This window comes from Silurus aristotelis (assembly GCF_946808225.1).
Source record: "Silurus aristotelis genome assembly, chromosome: 17".
In the NCBI taxonomy this organism is placed as follows: Eukaryota; Metazoa; Chordata; class Actinopteri; order Siluriformes; family Siluridae; genus Silurus; species Silurus aristotelis.
Window position 1 is genome coordinate 4,296,951 of NC_139590.1, and position 20,110 is coordinate 4,317,060.

A 20,110-nucleotide genomic window follows, 5' to 3' on the forward strand; every position below is an offset into this window, starting at 1 on the left:
ATGACCTCCACTCTTCTGGAAAGAATTTTAGATTTTGTGGTTTGCGCTCATTTAGACATAAGGGTGTTAGTAAAGTCAGGTACTGATGTAGATGAGGTGAGGAGGCCTGGGGTGCAGTCAGCATTCACATTCATCCCAAATTTGTTTAATAGCATTTAGAATAGAAGATCTTCCACTCCAACTGATAAAGTATGTCTTCATGAAAATGCCTTTGGGCACAGGGGACGTTATTAGGCTGGAACAGGTTTGGGACTCCAAGTTCAAGTGAAGGGAAAATTCAATGCTAGAATGTCCGAAGACACCCTGTGCAAGTGTGCAGTAACAATTTGGAGAAGAACCACAAATGGTTGAAAAATGGCAAGTGTTCCAATATTTTTGCCTATATTTTTGTAGTCAGTTTTAAGCCACACCCACCTTGGAATTACACCCTTAATGCAAAGCATTTGGGCCAAATCTACTGAATTTGTGAGTCATTCCTTCCCACAGGCCATTAGGCTCCGAAACAGATCTTCTGATGGACTTTTGTTTCACCTTATTTCACTCTGTTACGTAAACTACTTAACCCAGAGCACTTAGTCACCTCGCAATAAGACAAATGTACGTTTTTTTTTTTTATCTGCATATATAAGTCAATATTCTTATTTTGTTACTCAGGATATTTAACCATTTACCCATTTTGTATCCAGAAAAGCCAGAAAACGATCAAATACATTTCAGGTATAAGAATATTTTATATGTATTTTTTTTTTACCACTTATTGGAGCCATATTGCTTTTTATTCCTAAATTCTCCACTGGCACGACACCATCATGTTTCTAGAGAACCCTGTTTGACTCAATTTGAGGGACAGGAAGACAATAATAATTAAATCCCCCTGTGCAATAAATGTTGTATCAAATTTGATTTACTTTAATGTTGTTCATATAGTCTTTAGCTAACAATATACACTACGAGGACAAAATTATAAGGACAAGTGACTTATCCAGCCAAATGTTGTTCGTCCCCACGACGTTACCACAATCCTGAAAGCACACAATTGTACAGAATGTATTTGAATGTGAAACCATGAAATTTTCCAATTTACTGAAACTAGCAGATGCTCCAGCATGACAATGCCCCTGTGCACAAAGCCAGCTTTTAAAGATATACTTTACATGGGTTGGAGAGGAAGATCTCCTTCTATAGAGCTCTGACTCTCAAACCTTTGGAATGAATTCGAACTCTGGCTGCACCCCAAACCTTCTCACCTCACCTCCAACAGTAGCTAACTTTAATAACACCCTTGTAGCCGAATTAACTCTCCACAAATCTCAAAAACTCATCTTCCCAGAAGAGTGAAGCTTATTATAAGGGCAAATGTGGACTAAATGTGGGATAGAATGTTCAAAAAGGAGCATGCATCGATCTTGTGCTCAGATGTCCACAACAAAATCCAAACAACAATTCATTTTCCAGGTGTGTATAACGTGATGTACAATCCATGCTACTATAAGGGTTGAGAAAATGCTAGCTTGAGAAGCAAAGTTAAGGAGGAAAAAAAAATCTATGGAATTATATGAACAGCTCCAAGGTCACTTGGTTCAGCCCTGACCTTAGGTTTCTTCTCTGCATATGCTCCCGAGAGGTTTCCTCCCAAACACAACTCAATAGGTAAACTGGCTGCTCCAAATTGCTATGGTATGAATGAGCGTTATGCCCCATGATGTCAGGGTGTGTTCCTGAGCTCCGCCATGACCCTGGTCAGGAAGAGGTGCTCTTTGCTCTTTTTGAAGCACAGCAATGTTCTTGGTCATGCACTGCAATACATTTATTCCTCTCTTAGGAACATTTCTAAAAGTTGCCAGAACATTACATCATAGCCGGGATATATATATATATATGTAGATTTTTGTCATATCGCCACTCCCCTATAATACCCATCCCACACACACACACACACACACACACACACACACACACACACTTTCAAATGCTTAAATATGCAAGATGGCATGATGTCAGCCTTAAATTACAGCCATTTCTAACAGTCCAATCCTTTCATCCTTCAGCATTTCCGTGCATACTGCAAAGTTTGCAGCGAGAGGATTCCTCTGCATTACACGTCAATGCACACGCACGAGCCCGTCCTCGTGGTACAGGTGACGCCGCGCGCGCGTTCGGGGGAAACGCGATTAAAAACGCAATTATATACTCAGATTGAAGTGTTAATCCAATGCATATTGTTTGTCTTTTCTATCTGAACACTAATGTCCGGTACTTTATGACGGTGCACGGAAAGGAGGTGCACGGCGTCCTTCCTGGTGTAGGATGCGCTCCGCGGAAAGTTGTGTGCGGGCGCGAGAAAGCACCGCAATGCAGAAAAGAGCCCCGCGCGTGCCCCACCGCAGGATAGCTCCCTCTCTCTCTCTCTCTCTCTCTCTCTTTCTTTCTCTCTCTCTCTCCCTCCTTCATCTCTCTCCTTCTACTTTTTATCTTGCGCCATGTTACAATCCCCAATTCCTTCAAAAGCGAAAATCAAATCTTAAAGAAAAATAAATGGAATAAAATTAAAACACTTTTTCTTTTTAATGAAATGAGAAGACAGATGTGTGAGAGGTGTGTTACTCTAAATGTTAGGATTGAAATCTATTTTTATAGCATTTAATCTCCCTTCTAAGCACGCGCCCAAACCCGTGCATGGCATTGCATTGCATCTTGCGACACTTACGTGATGAGCAGCGATGCAGCGCGAATAAGAGCAAAAGGCCGGGAAACAGAAAGCGCACGTTTCTGAGCTCCATCATCTTCCTCTCCCGGCGCTCTGGGGTCGGATTCCCACGACGGCTCGCCCCCGATGATTAGAACAGTAATGGTGGGAGGCAACGGGGCAGAGAGGACCGGCTTTCTCCCCTCTTTCTCCCCGCGCTCCGCTTTTCCGCTAACTTTAACTCGCGCTGTTCCAGGTGCTCTGCCCGGCCGGACGCGCGCACGGTGCTGATGCTGCGACTTAGCGGGAGCGCGCACACAATCACACTGTAATACAAGTGCAGTGAGCTGAAAGCTGAATTAACACTTATAATGCTGAATAAACTGTTACTGTCTATCTATCATGTGAGGGCTAAAGAAATCATAAAGACAGGACACAAAAACACAGGGACAGAGAGAAAGAGAGAGAAAGAGAGAGAGAGAGAGAGAGAGAGAGAGAGAGAGAGAGAGAGAGAGAGAGAGAGAGAGAGAGAGAGAGAGAGAATGAGTCGCAGGGAGGGAGGATGAATAATTGTAGTAACTGAAAGAAAGATGGTGCTTTTTTGTGAACTAGAAGTGAAAGAGAAAATGAAAAAAAAGGTGAAAAAGATGAAAAGGGGTTGGGACTTTTGGCATGCAGAGATAGCTGTGTGTGTGTGTGTGTGTGTGTGTGTGTGTGTGTGTGTGTGTGTGTGTGTGTGTGTGTGTGTGTGTGTGTGTGACACATCTATCTATCTATCTATCTATCTATCTATCTATCTATCTATCTATCTATCTATCTATCTATCTATCTATCTATCTATCTATCAGACAAATAATGGTCTGATTTCAGAGATACTTCAGGAGACTCTGCATGGAACTAGTGATTCCTAACACTCCCGATATCTTCTATGTCAATGAAAGGATGTTGAATAAAATCCATTGATCCATTGTACGGTATTAAGGAGAAAAGGCTGAATATTAATATATACAGAGTTACAGAGGTCTAAAGAGCTATTCAGGTTTAATTAATGATACCGAGATGATTCCTTTCTCTTAAATTATAATAATAAATGCAGCACTGTGAAGATCATGTTCTTTGATTTCTTTTAAAATGTTAACACCATACACCCTGTGCTGCTTAAAAAGATACACATATTGATAATAAAACCGTTTCATAGCTAACAGGCCTTAATTTATTCAACTTCCTGCATGGTTGATGTGGACAGCAGGATGAAGACGGATCCTTGCTGGAGATCTTTGCCAAGCAGTGCCACCTTTAGCAGCTTTAACACTGCCAAGATGAAGGAGATGGTGGTGGATTTCAGGAGATCTACTGTATACTCCAGCATTACTCAACTGTGTGAAAAAACTGTCTTTGTCTCTATGCCCTGAGGAGGTGTGATGTTCACATCTGTGAGAGTCTTCGACCATCTAATGCTAATCTATCTACCTGACTATGCTGCACTACAAATTCATTTCTTCATAGATATCTCTATCATTAGACATATCTTTGTGGATGAGTGCTCATCAATTAAAACTCAACCCCAAAAAAACAGAACTGCTGGTCATCCCAGGTGATTGATCTCCAGGTCAATCACCTGGGATGACCAGGTGATTGACCTGGAGATCAATCACCTGGGATGACCAGGTGATTGATCTCCAGGTCAATCACCTGGTCATCCCAGGTGATTGACCTGGAGATCAATCACCTGGGATGACCAGGTGATTGATCTCCAGGTCAAGATCTCAGAATAACTCTTCTTGACTCTCGGCTCTCCCCTTTAGCCACTGCTCGTAACCTTGGGTTACTATGGACAATCAATTGTCCTTCTCCTCACATGTTGCTAATGTGGCTTGTTCTTGTCTATTTCTTTGCTCCAGCATTCGAAGGATTCGATTATTTCTGTCCACACAGGCTGCCCAGGTGCTTGTCCAGTTTCTTGTCATTTCGAGACTGGACTACTGCAACTCTCTGCTGGCAGGTCTTCCTCTGGACACTATTCGTCCACTGCAAATGATCCAAAATGCAGCTGCACGACTTGTGTTCAATCTGCCCAAGTTCTCCCACACCACCCCACTGCTGCGCTCCCTTCACTGGCTTCCAGTAGCTGCACGTATCAGATTCAAAACACTGATGCTTGCCTACAAGGCCAAAAATGGACCAGCACCATCTCACCTCAGAGACCTCATCACACCTCGCACTGCACCACGCTGTCTGAGATCCTCCAGCACTGCTTCACTGGTACCACCCTTACTCAGAATGAGAGGTAAGTATACTTCAAGGCTTTTCTATGTTCTGGCACTGATGTGGTGGAATGAACTTCCCATAGATGTCTGTACAGTGGAGTCCCTGACTATCTGCAAGCGACGACTGAAGACCTACCTCTTCCTGAAATACCTAAATTAGCACTTTCCAAGTTTTTTTTGTAAAAATCAAGAATTGTAGTCTGATTTATCTTAAGTTTGTAATTTAGCATACAAGGGTAGATTTATTTATTGCTAGAGACTCAAAGCATTTTTTTGCTCGCTCTGGACACAAATGTAAATGTAATTTTAAATTATCTGTCTGTCTGTCTGTCTGTCTGTCTGTCTGTCTGTCTGTCTGTCTGTCTGTCTGTATGTCTCTATGTCTCTATGTCTGTCTCTCTGTGCTGCTCTACAAATTAAATTCGAATGAATCTATCTATCTATCTATCTATCTATCTATTTATCTATCTATCTATCTATCTATCTATCTATCTATCTATCTATCTATCTATCTATCTATCTATCTATCTATCTATCTATCTATCTATCTATCTTTTGTTTCTCGCTCTGGACACAAATGTAAATGTAAATGTAATTTTAAATTAGTCTGTCTGTCTGTCTGTCTGTCTGTCTGTCTGTCTGTCTGTCTGTCTGTCTGTCTGTCTGTTTGTCTGTCTGTCTGTCTGTCTCTATGTCTGTCTGTCTGTCTGTCTGTCTGTCTCTATGTCTCTATGTCTCTATGTCTGTCTCTCTGTTGTGTGCTGAAAAAATTTAATCCGTCATTATTACAGACTGATGAACATTTGTAGTACTAATTCACCAAGACATTCTTACCACAGATCCACAGATGTTAGATTTTATAACGACCCACACTACTGTCACAGAAGTACTGAACTCCTGCTGTCCAATCAGAACTAGTTGATGTTCCTATAACAGCACGTCAGACTGTGTTTCAGTGATGAGCGAAAAAGCCACCCAAAAAGTGTCACATTTTGTCCATGACATGATTATATAAACAGCTTTGGCTTTAAGAAGTGGGTTTGTAGGCCAGACGCAGTGCATGGCATGGGCTCGGTTGCAATACAGGCAATACAGGCATCCAGCTCAGCATTTGTGCTGCGGTTTTTTTTAATCAGTTCAGATTGAAGCTTTTTCATAATACTCTTGTATTGTAAAAAAGTTAAACATAGGTAGAAAGAGGGTTCAGAGGCTTTAGTAATTAAAATTTTTGGTAGTTCTTCTGTAAAGCTGTAGTCAAAAAATTCAGAATGCAATCATCGGATTTATGGATGTAATCTTTCGCACCTGTTCTTTATTATAGGCACTGATCAGATGCTGTCGGCTAGTTTATTGGAACCCTCTTCTCTCAAATCAGCATTGATTCCCTTCAATATTTTGCCCTGTATTACTCCAAAGACATCACCATTTTCAGTATATATTTGAAATATAAATATAAATGTGATGGCAGTGTAATTCCTTTTGTTTTGCATAAACCATGTTTATTTATTTTTTATCAAATAAAAAATTTGAAAAAAACTCCAGCAAAAAAATGGTTTGCAGTTTATAATTATTGCTGAAGTATTGATAATTAATATTGATTACATTTTTGTATATTAAAGCTTTTTCACAAAATAAACAGGGTGTATTTTAATAACCAGTGCAATCGTACTTTTTACAATCCAGTACTAGTAAATACCGCTGCCAGATTTCTTTTACCATGAATTTAGTAATAAATATTCTAAATAATTCATTGGGAAAATATATAAAAACAACAGAATGTGTCAAATGTTGTGGTTAATAATAATAATGCATTGTAAAAAGGAATTTCAAACTGATTCTCCAAAACCCTCTTGCCCACCAAATCACATGGTGTCTAAAAATAATATCTATTGCTACAATATGCAGACTTCATTCTGTAAATTTTCCTCCTTATGATGGTAAAGTGGTAATTGTGTGTTTAAGATGTATTTTTAACTGAAATGTTGTGCGTTCAAATCCCAACATTGCAAAGCTGCCACTGCTGGACCACTGAGCATGGTTCTCAATTGTAAAAAATTTCAACTAGTTGTAAATTGCCCTCATAAAGTATTTAAATTAATGTAATTTATAATTAATTTATTTATTTATTTTTAACTCAGTCATTAGGGTTGCACAAGCCAGTGCACTCTTAGTGCTGGTCCCAAGACCCGATAAATGGGGAGGGTTGCGTTAGGAAGAACATGAATCATAAAACTTGTGCCAAATCAAATATGTAAATCACAAACTGGAATTTCATACCGGATCGGTCGAGGCCCGGGTTACCAACGACCATCACAGGTATCGTTAGCCAACAGGGTACCAGTGGAAATTGGGCTGCTGTTGGCTGAAGGAGGAGAAGGAGAGGAGGAAGACGTCTACAGAGACGGCAGGGAAAGGAGCAGTGTAGGAGAGTGGTGGTTCGCATTGGTAATTTAAATGTTGGCACTATGAATAGAAAAGGGAGAGAGGTAGCTGATATGATGGAGAGGAGAAAGGTAGATATGTTGTGGGTTTAGGAGACCAAGTGGAAAGGGAGTAACGGCAGGAACATTGGAGTTGGGTTTAAACTGTTCTATCATAGTGTGAAAGGAAAGAGAAATGGTGTATGAGTGTAGTGGAGGTGAAGGGAGTTTCTGATAGGGTGATGATCGTGAAGCTGGAAATTGAAGGGGTGATGATAAATATCATTAGTGCCTATGCTTGACAAGTGGGCTGTGAGATGAAGGAGAAGTAAAAATTTTGGAGTGAGTTAGATGAAGTGGAAGAAGGTGAACAAGGAATGAACGATTGGTGATTGGAGCAGATTTCAATGGGCATGTAGGTGAAGGGAACAGAGGTGGAGATGATCTGACCCAGTCGTCTAACCATCACAATTTGGCCTCATCGAACTCGCTGAAATCCTTACATTCACCCATTTTTCCTGCTTCTAACACATCAACTTTGATGACAAAATAATCACTTGCTGAAAATATAAGCCACATACTAACAAGTTCCATGATGAAGTGATAATCAGTGTTTTTCACTTCACTGTTCATAATGTTAGAATGTTATGTCTTTTTGGTCTATGTACATTGTTCTATTAAATTAAACCAATAAAGACATTTGGGGAACAAAATTTGCCAAAGTTTGCCAATCCAACACAAAAATAAGAATAGACTGTTCACTTACTGCTTAATATATCCAACCCCCCTGACAGGTACCATTGTAATGAGTGTGTGTGTGTGTGTGTGTGTGTGTGTGTGTGTGTGTGTGTGTGTGTGTGTGTGTGTGTGTGTGTAAGAGAGAGAGAGAGACAGAGACAGAGAGAGAGAGAGAGAGAGAGAGAGAGAGAGAGAGAGAGAGAGAGAGAGAGAGAGAGAGAGAGCGAGGGAGAGAGAGAGAGAGAGAGAGAGAGAGAGAGAGAGAGAGAGAGAGAGAGAGAGAGAGAGAGAGAGAGCGAGAGCTAGAGCTAGAGCGAGCGAGCGAGGGAGGCAGGATGTAAATTTTAAATTCCCATGATAAAATATTAAATCTCATCCAGAAATAAGGGAAGCATCACGATCTTCAAGGTCCTTGCTTTGTTGGCTTCAAAAGAATGCTGAGGATGGAAAAGGAGGAGGAAAAGAGGATGTGGTGAAGGAAGACATGCACATAGATGGATTGAAAGAGGCAGATGTAAAGGACAGGACATTTACTATTCATTTTACTTATTTGTATAAATCTTCTTCTTCTTCTTCTTTCAGCTGCTCCCATTAGGGGTCGCCACAGCGGATCATCCGTCTCCATACCACCCTCTCCTCTACATCTGCCTCTTTCACACCAGCTACCTGCATGTCTTCCCTCACCACATCCATGAACCTCCACATTGATCTTCCTCTTTTCCACCTACCTGGTGGCTCCATCCTTAGCATTCTTCTACCAATATAACTCATGTCCCTCCTCTGCACATGTCCAAACCATCTCAATCTCACCTCCCTCACCTTGTCACCAAAACATCCTACATGCGCTGTCACTCTAATAAACTAATTTCTAATCTTGTCCATCCTCGTCACTCCCAACGAAAACCTCAACATCTTCAGCTCTGCTACCTCCAGCTCCACCTCCTGTCTTCTACTCAATGCCACTGTCTCTAATCCATACAACATCGCAGATCTCACCACAGTCCTATAAACTTTCCCTTTCATTCTTGCAGATACTCTTCTATCACAAATCACTCCTGTCACTCTTCTCCACCCACTCCACCCTGCCTGCACTCTTTTCTTCACTTCTCTAACACACTCTCCATTACTTTGGACTGTTGACCCCAGGTACCTGAACTCCTCCACCTTCTCCACCTCTTCTCCCTGCAACCACACCACTCCACTGTCCTCCCTCTCATTCACACACATGTACTCTGTCTTACTCCTACTGACTTTCATTCCCCTTCTCTCCAGCGCATATCTCCACCTCTCCAGGCTCTTCTCAACCTGCTCACTACTCTCACCACAAATCACAAAATAATCCGCAAACATCATAGTCCAGGGAGACTCCTGTCTGACCTCGTCCGTCAACCTGTCCATCACCACTGCAAACAGGAAAGGGCTCAGAGCCGATCTTTAATGCAGTCCAACCGACACCCTGAACCAGTCTGTCGTTCCTACTGCACGCTTCACTGCTGTCACACTGTCCTCATACATGTCCTGCACCACCCTCACATACTTCTCTGACACACCTGACTTCCTCATACAATACCACAACTCCTCTCTTGGCACTCTGTCGTACGCTTTCTCTAAATCCACAAATACACAATGCAATTCCTTCTGTCCTTCTCTATACTTCTCCATCAACATCCTCAAAGCAAATAAGGCATCTGTGGTGCTCTTCCTTGGCATGAAACCATACTGTTGCTCACAGATGGTCACCTCTTCTCTCAGCCTGGCTTCCACTACTCTTTCCCATAACTTCATGGTGTGACTAATCAACTTAATTCCCCTGTAGTTACTGCAGGTCTGTCTGACCTCTTCCCTGAACCTCACACTACACTCTTCCTCCTTTAGTTTCCTCTATCTTATTCCTCGTTCAGTCCTCACTCTCCTCCTCTTCTTCTTCGCCTCCAAAACCATCCGACAGACCACCATCCGATGCTGTCTAGCTACACTGTCCCCTGCCAACACCTTACAGTCTCCAATCTCCTTCAGGTTGCATCTCCTGCATAGAACATAGTTCACCTGTGTGCACCTTCCTCCACTCTTATACGTCACCCTATGATCCTCCTTCTTCTTAAAATAAGTGTTCACCACTGACATTTCCATCATTTTAGCAAAATCTACCACCATCTGCCCTTCCACATTCCTCTCCTTAAAACCATACCTACCCATCACCTCCTCATCACCTCTGTTTCCTTCACCTACATGCCCATTAAAGTCCACCATCTACCACTTCATCCAACTCACTCCAGAATCTTTTCTTCTCCTCCATCTCACAGCCAACTTGTGGAGCTTAAGCACTAATGATATTTATCATCATCCCTTCAACTTCCAGCTTCACGTTCATCACCCTATCAGAAACTCTCTTCACCTCCACTACACTCTTACTGTACTCTTCCTTCAGAATCACCCCTACACCATTTCTCTTTCAATCCACACCATAATAGAACAATTTAAACCCACCTCCAATGTTCCTGGCCTTACTCCCTTTCCACTTGGTCTCCTGAACACACAACATATCTACCTTTCTCCTCTCCATCATATCAGCTATCTCTCTCACTTTACCCGTCATAGTACCAACATTTAACGTACCAACCCGAACCTCTACTCTCCTACACTGCTCCTTTCCCTGCCGTCTCTGTAGACGTCTTCCTCCTCTCCTTCTCCTCCTTCAGCCAACAGTAGCCCAATTTCCACCGGTACCCTGTCGATACCTGTGGCGGTCGTTGTTAACCCGGGCCTCGACCAATCCGGTATGAAATTCTCATTTGTGATCCGCATATTTGATTTGGCACATGTTTTACACTGGATGCCCTTCTAAACGCAACCCTCCCCATTTACCCGGGCTTGGGACCGGCACTAAGAGTGCACTGGCTTGTGCATCCATAATGGCTGGGTTACTCATTTGTATAAATAAATAAACAAATAAAGCGTTACTTTATAATCTGCTTAACTAATGCAGTTTTAACTAACTAATGCAGTTTTACATTTTAAAGTTTTTAGTTCAATAAAACTTATAGATAAAACTATATAAAGATAGATACAATCCTATATAAATAGTACAATATAGTGATATAGTACTGGAGAGTCAATGCCTAATTCCGTTAATCAGACAATCAGAGAAATCTAATGAGGGACATAAAGCTGCTGCTTATTTCTAAAGGGTTTTCCAAACCTTCGAATTTACTTATATGCTTTACTTTACATTTAAACGTACATTTTTGTAGCTCAAAAAATAAAACCAAATATGTTATATTTAATATGTAAGTTGCATTGAAGATTTTTGTCAGTGATTTTTTGTTTTATTTCTCTCATGTATATGGCATGGAAGGCCAACTTTGAACCTTGGCCCCTAGATTGTGCATTACAATCATTACAAACAATTCAAGTAGTCATTTCAACCATGTGCAGTACAGTAGATGGGTAAATTAATCAATATTCCCCCAGGACCATATTCTAAATTTCATTCCTGAATGTCAAGCAAATACTAGCTGCTATAATGAGAAACAGTATTAACCAATCAGGATCTTGCATTTATGCTTTTCTTCTACTACTCAGCTAGCTACAGTGTAATAACAATATTTTTTGAATTTGAATAATTCATTAATAATAATTGATATTCATGAACAATTTCGATTTCAAGAACGATATTTATATTCATGAACAAAAATGCATTAAAACATAATCCAGTGATTTGGGCTGAATATGTACTTAATTATTCCAAATAATCTTCTCTCTTTATTCCATAGTTTCTTTTGGTTGCAATGCTGCCAGAACCAAGTGTCTGGGTATGTTGAAAAAAATGCAAACCCAGGATCATTTGATGAGGTGAATATCGATGCTTCTGTAAGAGATGAAGTATGTTTGTGGTGCAGTTGTGGCTGCAGTGAAAGGAGACTTGTTGAACTGTGTTCATTGGTTCATTGGTGTTCATTGGTTTTGTTGCTTTGGTAATGACATTAATTTACACTGTATAAAATTCCTGTCTCTTGATTTTTTTTTTTTCAGTAGCCATGGTGTTATAAAGATGGTATTAAGAGGTGCATTGATTCAGGTAGGACACCCCTGAAGGCATTGGTGTGAAATGCACGACCCACCGGTGTTGAATAGACTGCACATCTATTTTGTTCTCTTTAGTTTAAAAAGTCATTCATCATTTACTTGCAAACAAACTTTTAACAAAACGTGTGTAATATTTATATATTCCTTTTGACAGGTTTTCCAGTTGAGCCTTTTTTTTCTTTGACTGAGTGACTTTCCTGTTTTTTGAAAAAAATGGTTTTTGGAAGCTACACTATATGGAAAAAAGTTTGTGAACATCTGACTTTTAAACATTTCATTCCACATCTAGACCCCATTTGCGTATTACTTAGCATGCCTGTTGTTGTATAAAGATCCATCGATCAGTTCTCACATTCAAATATTGGTCCTACAAGGGATTTTTCTGAGTTGAATGTGAATAGGAACTGTTTCCTCAAACATCATCATATAAACAAGAAGGCATTCTCTTACTCAGTCTTGTACAATATGTGTACAAAATTATTGTAAAGCCTTCCGGAAAACGTTTACCACAAAATTGGTAGCACACAATTGTATAGGATGTCAATTAGATGCGTTAAAATTACATTTTACCAGTACTAGTACTAGTACTACTCTGACCTTTAACCCTATTGAACACCTTTGGATGAATTGGAACGCTGACTGCACCCCAGGCCTCCTTGCCTCACCTACGTCGGTACCTAACTTTACTAAAAACCGTTGAATGATCACAAATCTTTATAATCACACTCCAAAATCTAGTGGAACATCTTCCCAGAGGAGTGGGCGATATTATTATAACAGCAAATGAGGACTAAATGTGAAATGAAACATTTAAAAAGCATTAGAATCATATAGTCAGATGTTCACAAACTTTTGACTATATAGTGTATTACTTTTGGCTACTTTTAAGTGAATCTAATTTTGACACATGTTCATAAAAGTATCATTTTCTCAACCCTTTTTTTTACTCCTGTTTAACTGTGGAACAGATCACACTGTGGTTTTATTCAACATATTTCCTCAACTTGACTGGAACAAATTCATTGTGACAGCACTACATATTATAAATTACAATTCTGGAGACAAAACACATACCGTTTCATGGAAGTGTGACTCTATTGTTATCCACACACACACACACACACACACACACACACACACACACACACACACACACACACACACACACAAACACACACACACACACACACACACACACACACACACACACACATACACACACACACACACACACACCACCTATCTCTGGCTGCATTCTAAGAAAGAATAGTCCTTAATGCATCCCCTGGTGTGAAATTTGCTATATTAAAGGCAACAGCTCCTAAAACTGAGCAAGCATTTTCTTTCTCACTGATGTCAATTCAGACCAAAATTCAAATGTTTTTTTTTCCTTAGAAAGTCTGAAGTCATTAATCTTGACTCTTGATGAGGCCAGGGACCAGGTTAACTTCAAACCAGAGCATAACCAATTCCCGGCTCTGTGTGTTATTTTAGTAATCAAAGCCAAAGCCGGCACTGAAACACTTCCTCAGGCTTTTAATATCCTGTCCAGGATACAAGCGTTTGAACACTCAGCACATTTTTTACAACAATTTTCACTGTCGAAATAAACAGTTAGCCTAAAAGCGCTCATATCCGGATCTGCAGCCAAAATCACAGCTTAATAAGCCTCTTTTATGTAGATTTAGGAATCGGATCTATTCAAGAACATTATTACACAAGTATAACTACATCATTTTTTAATAATGTCCATGGAAAAGATTTGCTATTCCCTAGTATATGACTTAGTGATGGGATGTTCATGAACGATTAATTCATTTGGAACAAACAAGTCAAACAAGTCATCTCATAGAGTTTGCTAATTTTCTTCAATTTCTATTTTTAATTTTCTCGTTATCATGCTATTATTTTCTCACCATAACAAAAGTTGTTTTCTTGTAATTTCAACATAACGACTCCAGGTTAAGTTTGTAACCCTAGTTCCCTGAGGGAACGAGATGCTGCATCCAAAATCTTTGGGGACACGGTTGTCAATGCTCTGAAATAATATGTGCAATTAGTCCAAATTGGAGGCAGGCTGTCACCGGAAATATAAAACACACATGGAGTAAAGCCAGCACCAGCTTCTGTAACAAAACAGAAAGCACTGAAGGGATGCCGGAGGTGTGGCTTAAAGATGCAGCATCTCGTTCCCTCAGGAAACTATGGCTACATACGTAACCTAGAGACATTCCCTTTCATGAATCGAGCTTCGTCGGAACGCTTTAGGAACGAGAGTCCAATACTGCCACACTGACCAGTCCCTGACCAGTGTGAATGAGCACAGCTAGGTCAAAGTACAGAGGTGGAAGGAGTGGCACAGAGGTCAAGGTTGTAAAACTTGACAAAGGTCAGCGGGGTGGACCAACCTGCAGTGTCGCAGAGGTCTTGGAGAGACACTCCAGATGACCAAGCCTTAGAGGCTGCCACACTCCGGGTCGAGTGCGCTCTGATCCCAATTGGGGCGGGGAGACCAGAGGACTTGTAGGAATAATACATCTGCTGAGGGTCTGCTTATGAACAAGGAGGCCTCTCCTCGGAGGGCCGTAGCAGATGAACAATTGTTCTGACTTCCTTCAAGGACTTGTCCTGTGGACATAGCGGTCCAGTGCTCGGACCAGGCACAGCCAGTTCAACTTCTCCTGGTCTGGAGTCTGGAATGGAGGAGGATTGAATGCCTGGACATGGGACAGGTCATGGGATGACCAAGGGCAGCTTGGGAACGTAACCCACTCTAGGGTGCAGGAAGGCATTGGCCATGCCTGGAGTAAACGCCAGAAAGGAGGGGAAAACAGAGAGTGAAGCAAGAAAGCAGTTTTAATAGACAAATGGTCTCGACCAAAGGCTCAAAGGGGGGCTCAGAAATCACAAGGGGGCAGGTCTCACCCAGGCACTCTTGGTAGCACCCTTAGCCTCCGGGTGCTACGAAGAAAAATTACGTCAGGAGTGGGTTTCTGCCCAGTGAATGCCCCGACACAGGGGCGTGATACGCCGAAAGGGCGGACGCGTAAACTTTAATGGTGGACGGAGCCAATCCTTTTGCAAACTATTCCAGCAGGAACTCCAGCACTGAACCAACTGGGCATTTGACTGAGTCAAATTGGTGATGAGCGCACCACACAGTGAACAGATGCCATCTTGCGGCATATGACCTCCTCGTGGAGGGAGCTCTGGATTGGAGAATGAATCTTTACCACCGTCTCCATAGCTCTGTGCTCCATAGCTATTGTGCCCCCTGATTGAGAGAGGAGATCCCTTCTTTAAAGGAATCTTCCATGGAGGCTGCTTGAGGAGGGCCACTAGGTCCGCAAACCATGGGTGGTCCACCGTGGGGCTACCAGGAGGAGATGGACTCTGTCCTAGTAAACTCTCGCCAGAACCCCCTGGGGAAAGGCAACCAGCAGCCGCGGAGACAGTATAAAGTCTCTCTAGACGCAAACTGTCTACTTGGGCTTTGCCAAACCTCTCCCAGATCTGCTGGGATGCAAGCTGCTCTCTAGGCAATTGATGTGCCATAGTAGATGAGGCCTCTCCCATAGACCTTGCATGGAGCGGCCACTAATGGCCACGCATCTGTCATTAGAACTACGCGACGACCTGGACTCCCAGCACGGGGCCTTGAGATAGGAACCCAGGATCTCGTCAAACATTTTAGGCATGTAGGCATTGCAGCATGACCTTAATTATAAAGAGGGGATTGCCCTTTCCTGAGAACCCATGGGCCCTGAGCCACCACCGAAGGAATCTCATGTACAGGAGGCCAAGTGGAATGACATTGGATGCTGTTGCTATGAGCCCAAGCAAGTCTCTAAAGCTGCTTGACAGTGAGTAACTGAGGAAAGCTCCCATATGACACCGAGATAGGTGATTCTCTGTGATAGAGAAAGCACACTCTTCCCGGCATTCAGCCGAAACCCCAGTTCCTTCATGTAAGCAAGAACTACATCTCGATGCCCGACCGCTAACTGCTCTGATCGAGCTAATATCAACCAAACATCTATATAATTCAGGATGCAGATGCCCTGAAGTTTCAGGGAAGCCAAAGCCGCATCGACACAATTCATAATGGTGCGGGGTGGAAGAACCCGATATTGGTACGCATCGACCACAAAAGTGAACCTCAGGAACTTCCTGTCAGAAGGGAGGATGGGTACATGAAAGTACGCATTCTTTAAATCTACCGTGACAAACCTGCTTGAGGGTCAGCATTTTAAACCGGAGCTGTCGCGACACTCTGTCTCTGCACTTCCTGGTGGAAAGTGCTGGGTTGTGGTTAGGGCTGCGCCCGCCAAACACCCTAATGAGAGCGGCGTGGGAGGTACCGCTGGAACACCGCCGACTGTTTATTCGCTTCCTGAAACCTTTCTGAAAAGGTCTGAGGGCGAGAGTGGGGCATCCAGCAGCACGGCTTTGTCCCTGTCAGACATTTCGGACAGGGTGAGCCACAGTCTCGCTCCGGCTGTCTGGGCGGCAATAGACCAGCCAATGGCCTTAGCGTTCTCTTTTCTGGCTCGCATGGCTGGGTCGCCGTATGGCGGAGCTCTTGTATCTGGCCACCCATGATGTTTCCCACATCCAGCTGCCGCCGCTCGGCTTGGTATGCCTGTAACACTGCCATGGTGTGCAGACATCCAATGGCCTGACCTGCTGAGGAACTGCACCCCCAGGGGAAGAGAGGCGGAGCTGCATGCTCTCATGGAAGGGGGAAGCTTCCGAAGCTGGACTCGGCATGTGAGGTACGAGAAAGCATCTCCAAACCATCTGTGAGGTTCATTTGTAAACCTCAGGAACTGGAACTCAGCTTTTGACTGATTGCACACATTATTTTTGAGCATGGACAACGTTCCCAAAGCGTTTCAACGCAGCTAAAAGGGCATAACCAAAATTGTTCCTTTATAATCAGTACAAATTTTTTCTATGTATTTGGCATGTGCTAGAGGCAGCATCATAGCAGCAGCATCGCAGCATCATGGATGGTCACATTTGGTTTTACTTTTCATCAGGGACTCACTCAAAATGAAATAGTGTCTTTTAGTGATTGACAATTTAAACATAGATGTCCGACACTTAAGAAGCAGGCTGTCAGGTCTGCTATACACCAGAAACATTCACAAGGCATGAGATTTTCTAGCATTACAATTACGTCCTAAGAAGACTGTTTTTTTACGCCGAGATCACAAGAAAGTCAACAACATCTATTATATCAAAATCACGAGAAAATTAAGTCGTGATAACATAAACACATCTGTATGTTGTGATCACAAGAAAACATGTTATGCCAAAATCCGGAGAAAACAACTTTTGTTATGTGGGACAATTAAGTCATGATCATGAGAACACAACTTTACTTGTGCCGAGATCAAAAGAAATTTAAGCTGTGATCACAGGAAAACGTGTTATGTTGTGATCACAAGATGTTATGTCTAGATCATGGGAAAAAAAATTTGTTATGTGAGAAAATTAAGTTGTGATTACGAGAAAATAAGAAATAAGAAAAATATATTATAATGCATCTCCTTTTAGGACTTCTGTAGTATCTACTTAATATTACATTAAATTATTGCATGAACTATTGAATAGCTTTACACAGTGGCATTGCAGGTAGTGCATGACAGTGTTACTGTCTCTCAATGATGATCCTACCTCAGGCTATACCTCACTGTATGTGTAGATTGTCACCTTTTCCCACAATGCTGGTTTCCTACACATACTTCTGCTTCTTACAAACTAAAGTTCTTACAAAACTTTAGTTTCCTTTCACATGGCAGTATGTGGACTGGATGTGCTAATGTAGAACTGAATAATTGTGTGAATGAGTTTGCAGTTTATTGGTATGGAATGAACAAGTATCCAATCTCAGACCTAGGGCTCCTAGAACAAGATCTATCATGTCCTTGATAATGGATAAAGTGCTTCTGGCTAATTAGTGGATGCTTATTAAGAAGCATAACAGCTCGGTCTAGATTTTTAATCGGCCACCAGATGGCAGACCTGACGCGTATCTGAAATTACAGACCAGGCTTTCTTCATCAGCTCATTCTACATACACTCCATATATAGAAAAGTTTATGGACACCTGTCCATAATATTGTTAGGTGCTTTTGAAACGTCCCATTCCACAGTGAATTTCCATTTGCTGTTAGAATCACTTCCACTCTCAATCTAGATACTTCAAGGCTTATTCTTTAAGGTTCTTCTCTGTTCTGGCACCGAGGTGGTGGAATGAACTTCAGCGGAGTCCCTGACTATCTTCAAGCGATGATTAAAGACCTACCTCTTCCTGAAATACCTAAATTAGCACTTTCCCAGTTTGCCTTGAAGAATTTAAGAGTTATATTTATATTAAGTGTGTAATCTTGCGTACGAGTGTAGATTTATTCATTGCTAGAGACTCAAAGCACGTTTGTACGTCGCTCTGGATAAGGGCGTCTGCTAAATGCCGCAAATGTAAATGTAAATGTAGATGATGCACTAGATTTTGGAGTGTGCTTGTGCAGATTTATTAAGTCACAAGGGTGTTAATAAAGTCAGGTACTGATGTAGGTGAGGTTAGGAGTCCTGGAGTGCAGTGAAAAATAAATCCCACAGGTGTTCAGTAGAGTTGAGTTCAGAGCTCTATAGCAGGAGATCTTCCACTCCATCCCGTGTTAAGCAGACCTTCATGGAGCTGACTTTGTGCTCAGACGCATTGTCATGCTGGAACAAGTTTGGGTCTCCTAGTTCAAGTGAAGGTAAAATGTAATGATTTAACATCCAAAGACATCCTGTACAATCGTTTCCCGTACACTTTGCAGTAACATTTTGTAGAAGAACCACATGTATGTCCACCTCAGTAAGCATAAGCTCATGGGGTGCCCTCAAGGAATCCACTGAAATGTGCTTGTTATTTTGGCTAAGATGGGAAAGGAAAATAATCTGATAATGGATTTTGACTCCTTATTCCCTGTATACCACTATCTCCTGGAATTCCAGTTTACAAAAAAAATGTGCGCATAAACGCCATTGTCAACTGTGTGGGTTTCTCACCATCCTTATTATGTCCTTATCAGAGTGTTAGTGTACTGTATATCATATCATCCTGTCTGAGCATTTTCCGTAAAAGGCACACATGGGTAAGGGGGGAGAAAAACATCACACCGTATCACTGAGTCATCACTTACCGCTCGGTCTCCATAACAAATCTGCGAAGCGTCTCACACACGCAGCAACATTCTGCTGTACAAAAACACATTTATTATTTTGTGGTCAAAAAAGCGTTCAGGCAAACCGGGTCAATGAGTGAACCACACGCCTAATGACGTGACTTCTCAGTTAATAGTGCGTGACAAGCGCTGAGCGTAAACATGCTCGAGTGAAAGCATGCTGGGCCTTGGGAACGGTGAAGTTTGTGGATACACCTGCAATAACTTATCGCAAAGCTGACGATTTTAAAGATTATGTGGTGGAAATGGAGTGAAGCAAATGCCAGAATTTGTATTCTGTGACTGTTTCATTCCCAGAACCACTAACAAAATCTCAGCTGGACCTTAAATGGCTGGTTCTGATTAAACTGATTAATAGTAGTTTTACTCAAAGGACCAATATCACACGTTTACCTACAATATCTACAATATAGTTTTTTTTACCACGGTTGGCAACATCTAATGTAACTAAAAATACACAATTTACAAAAGTATTGGGACACCTGACTTTTACAGTTATATGTGTTTCTTCCCCAAAACTGTTTCCACAAAGTGGGAGGCACACAATTGTATAGGATGCCTGTTTATGTGGGAGTATAAAATTTTCCCCCCTTTACTAGGAGACCCAAACCTGTTCCAGCATGACAATGCCTTTGTTCACAAAGCTGAACACCATTCGGATGAATTGGAAAA

The 20,110-nt window shown here is 41.8% G+C and overlaps 1 protein-coding gene across 1 annotated transcript in view; it reads right to left on the bottom strand.

Moving 5' to 3' along the window:
- cntnap1 (contactin associated protein 1) overlaps positions 1–3,289 on the bottom strand; it is a 30,544-nt gene extending 27,255 nt beyond the window's left edge. The window contains exon 1 of the mRNA XM_083566831.1: positions 2,708–3,289. Within this exon, the coding sequence (XP_083422957.1) occupies positions 2,708–2,783 (76 nt within the window). The 5' untranslated portion in view covers positions 2,784–3,289. The remainder of the gene's footprint in view (positions 1–2,707) is intronic.
- Positions 3,290–20,110: the final 16,821 nt, after the last annotated feature.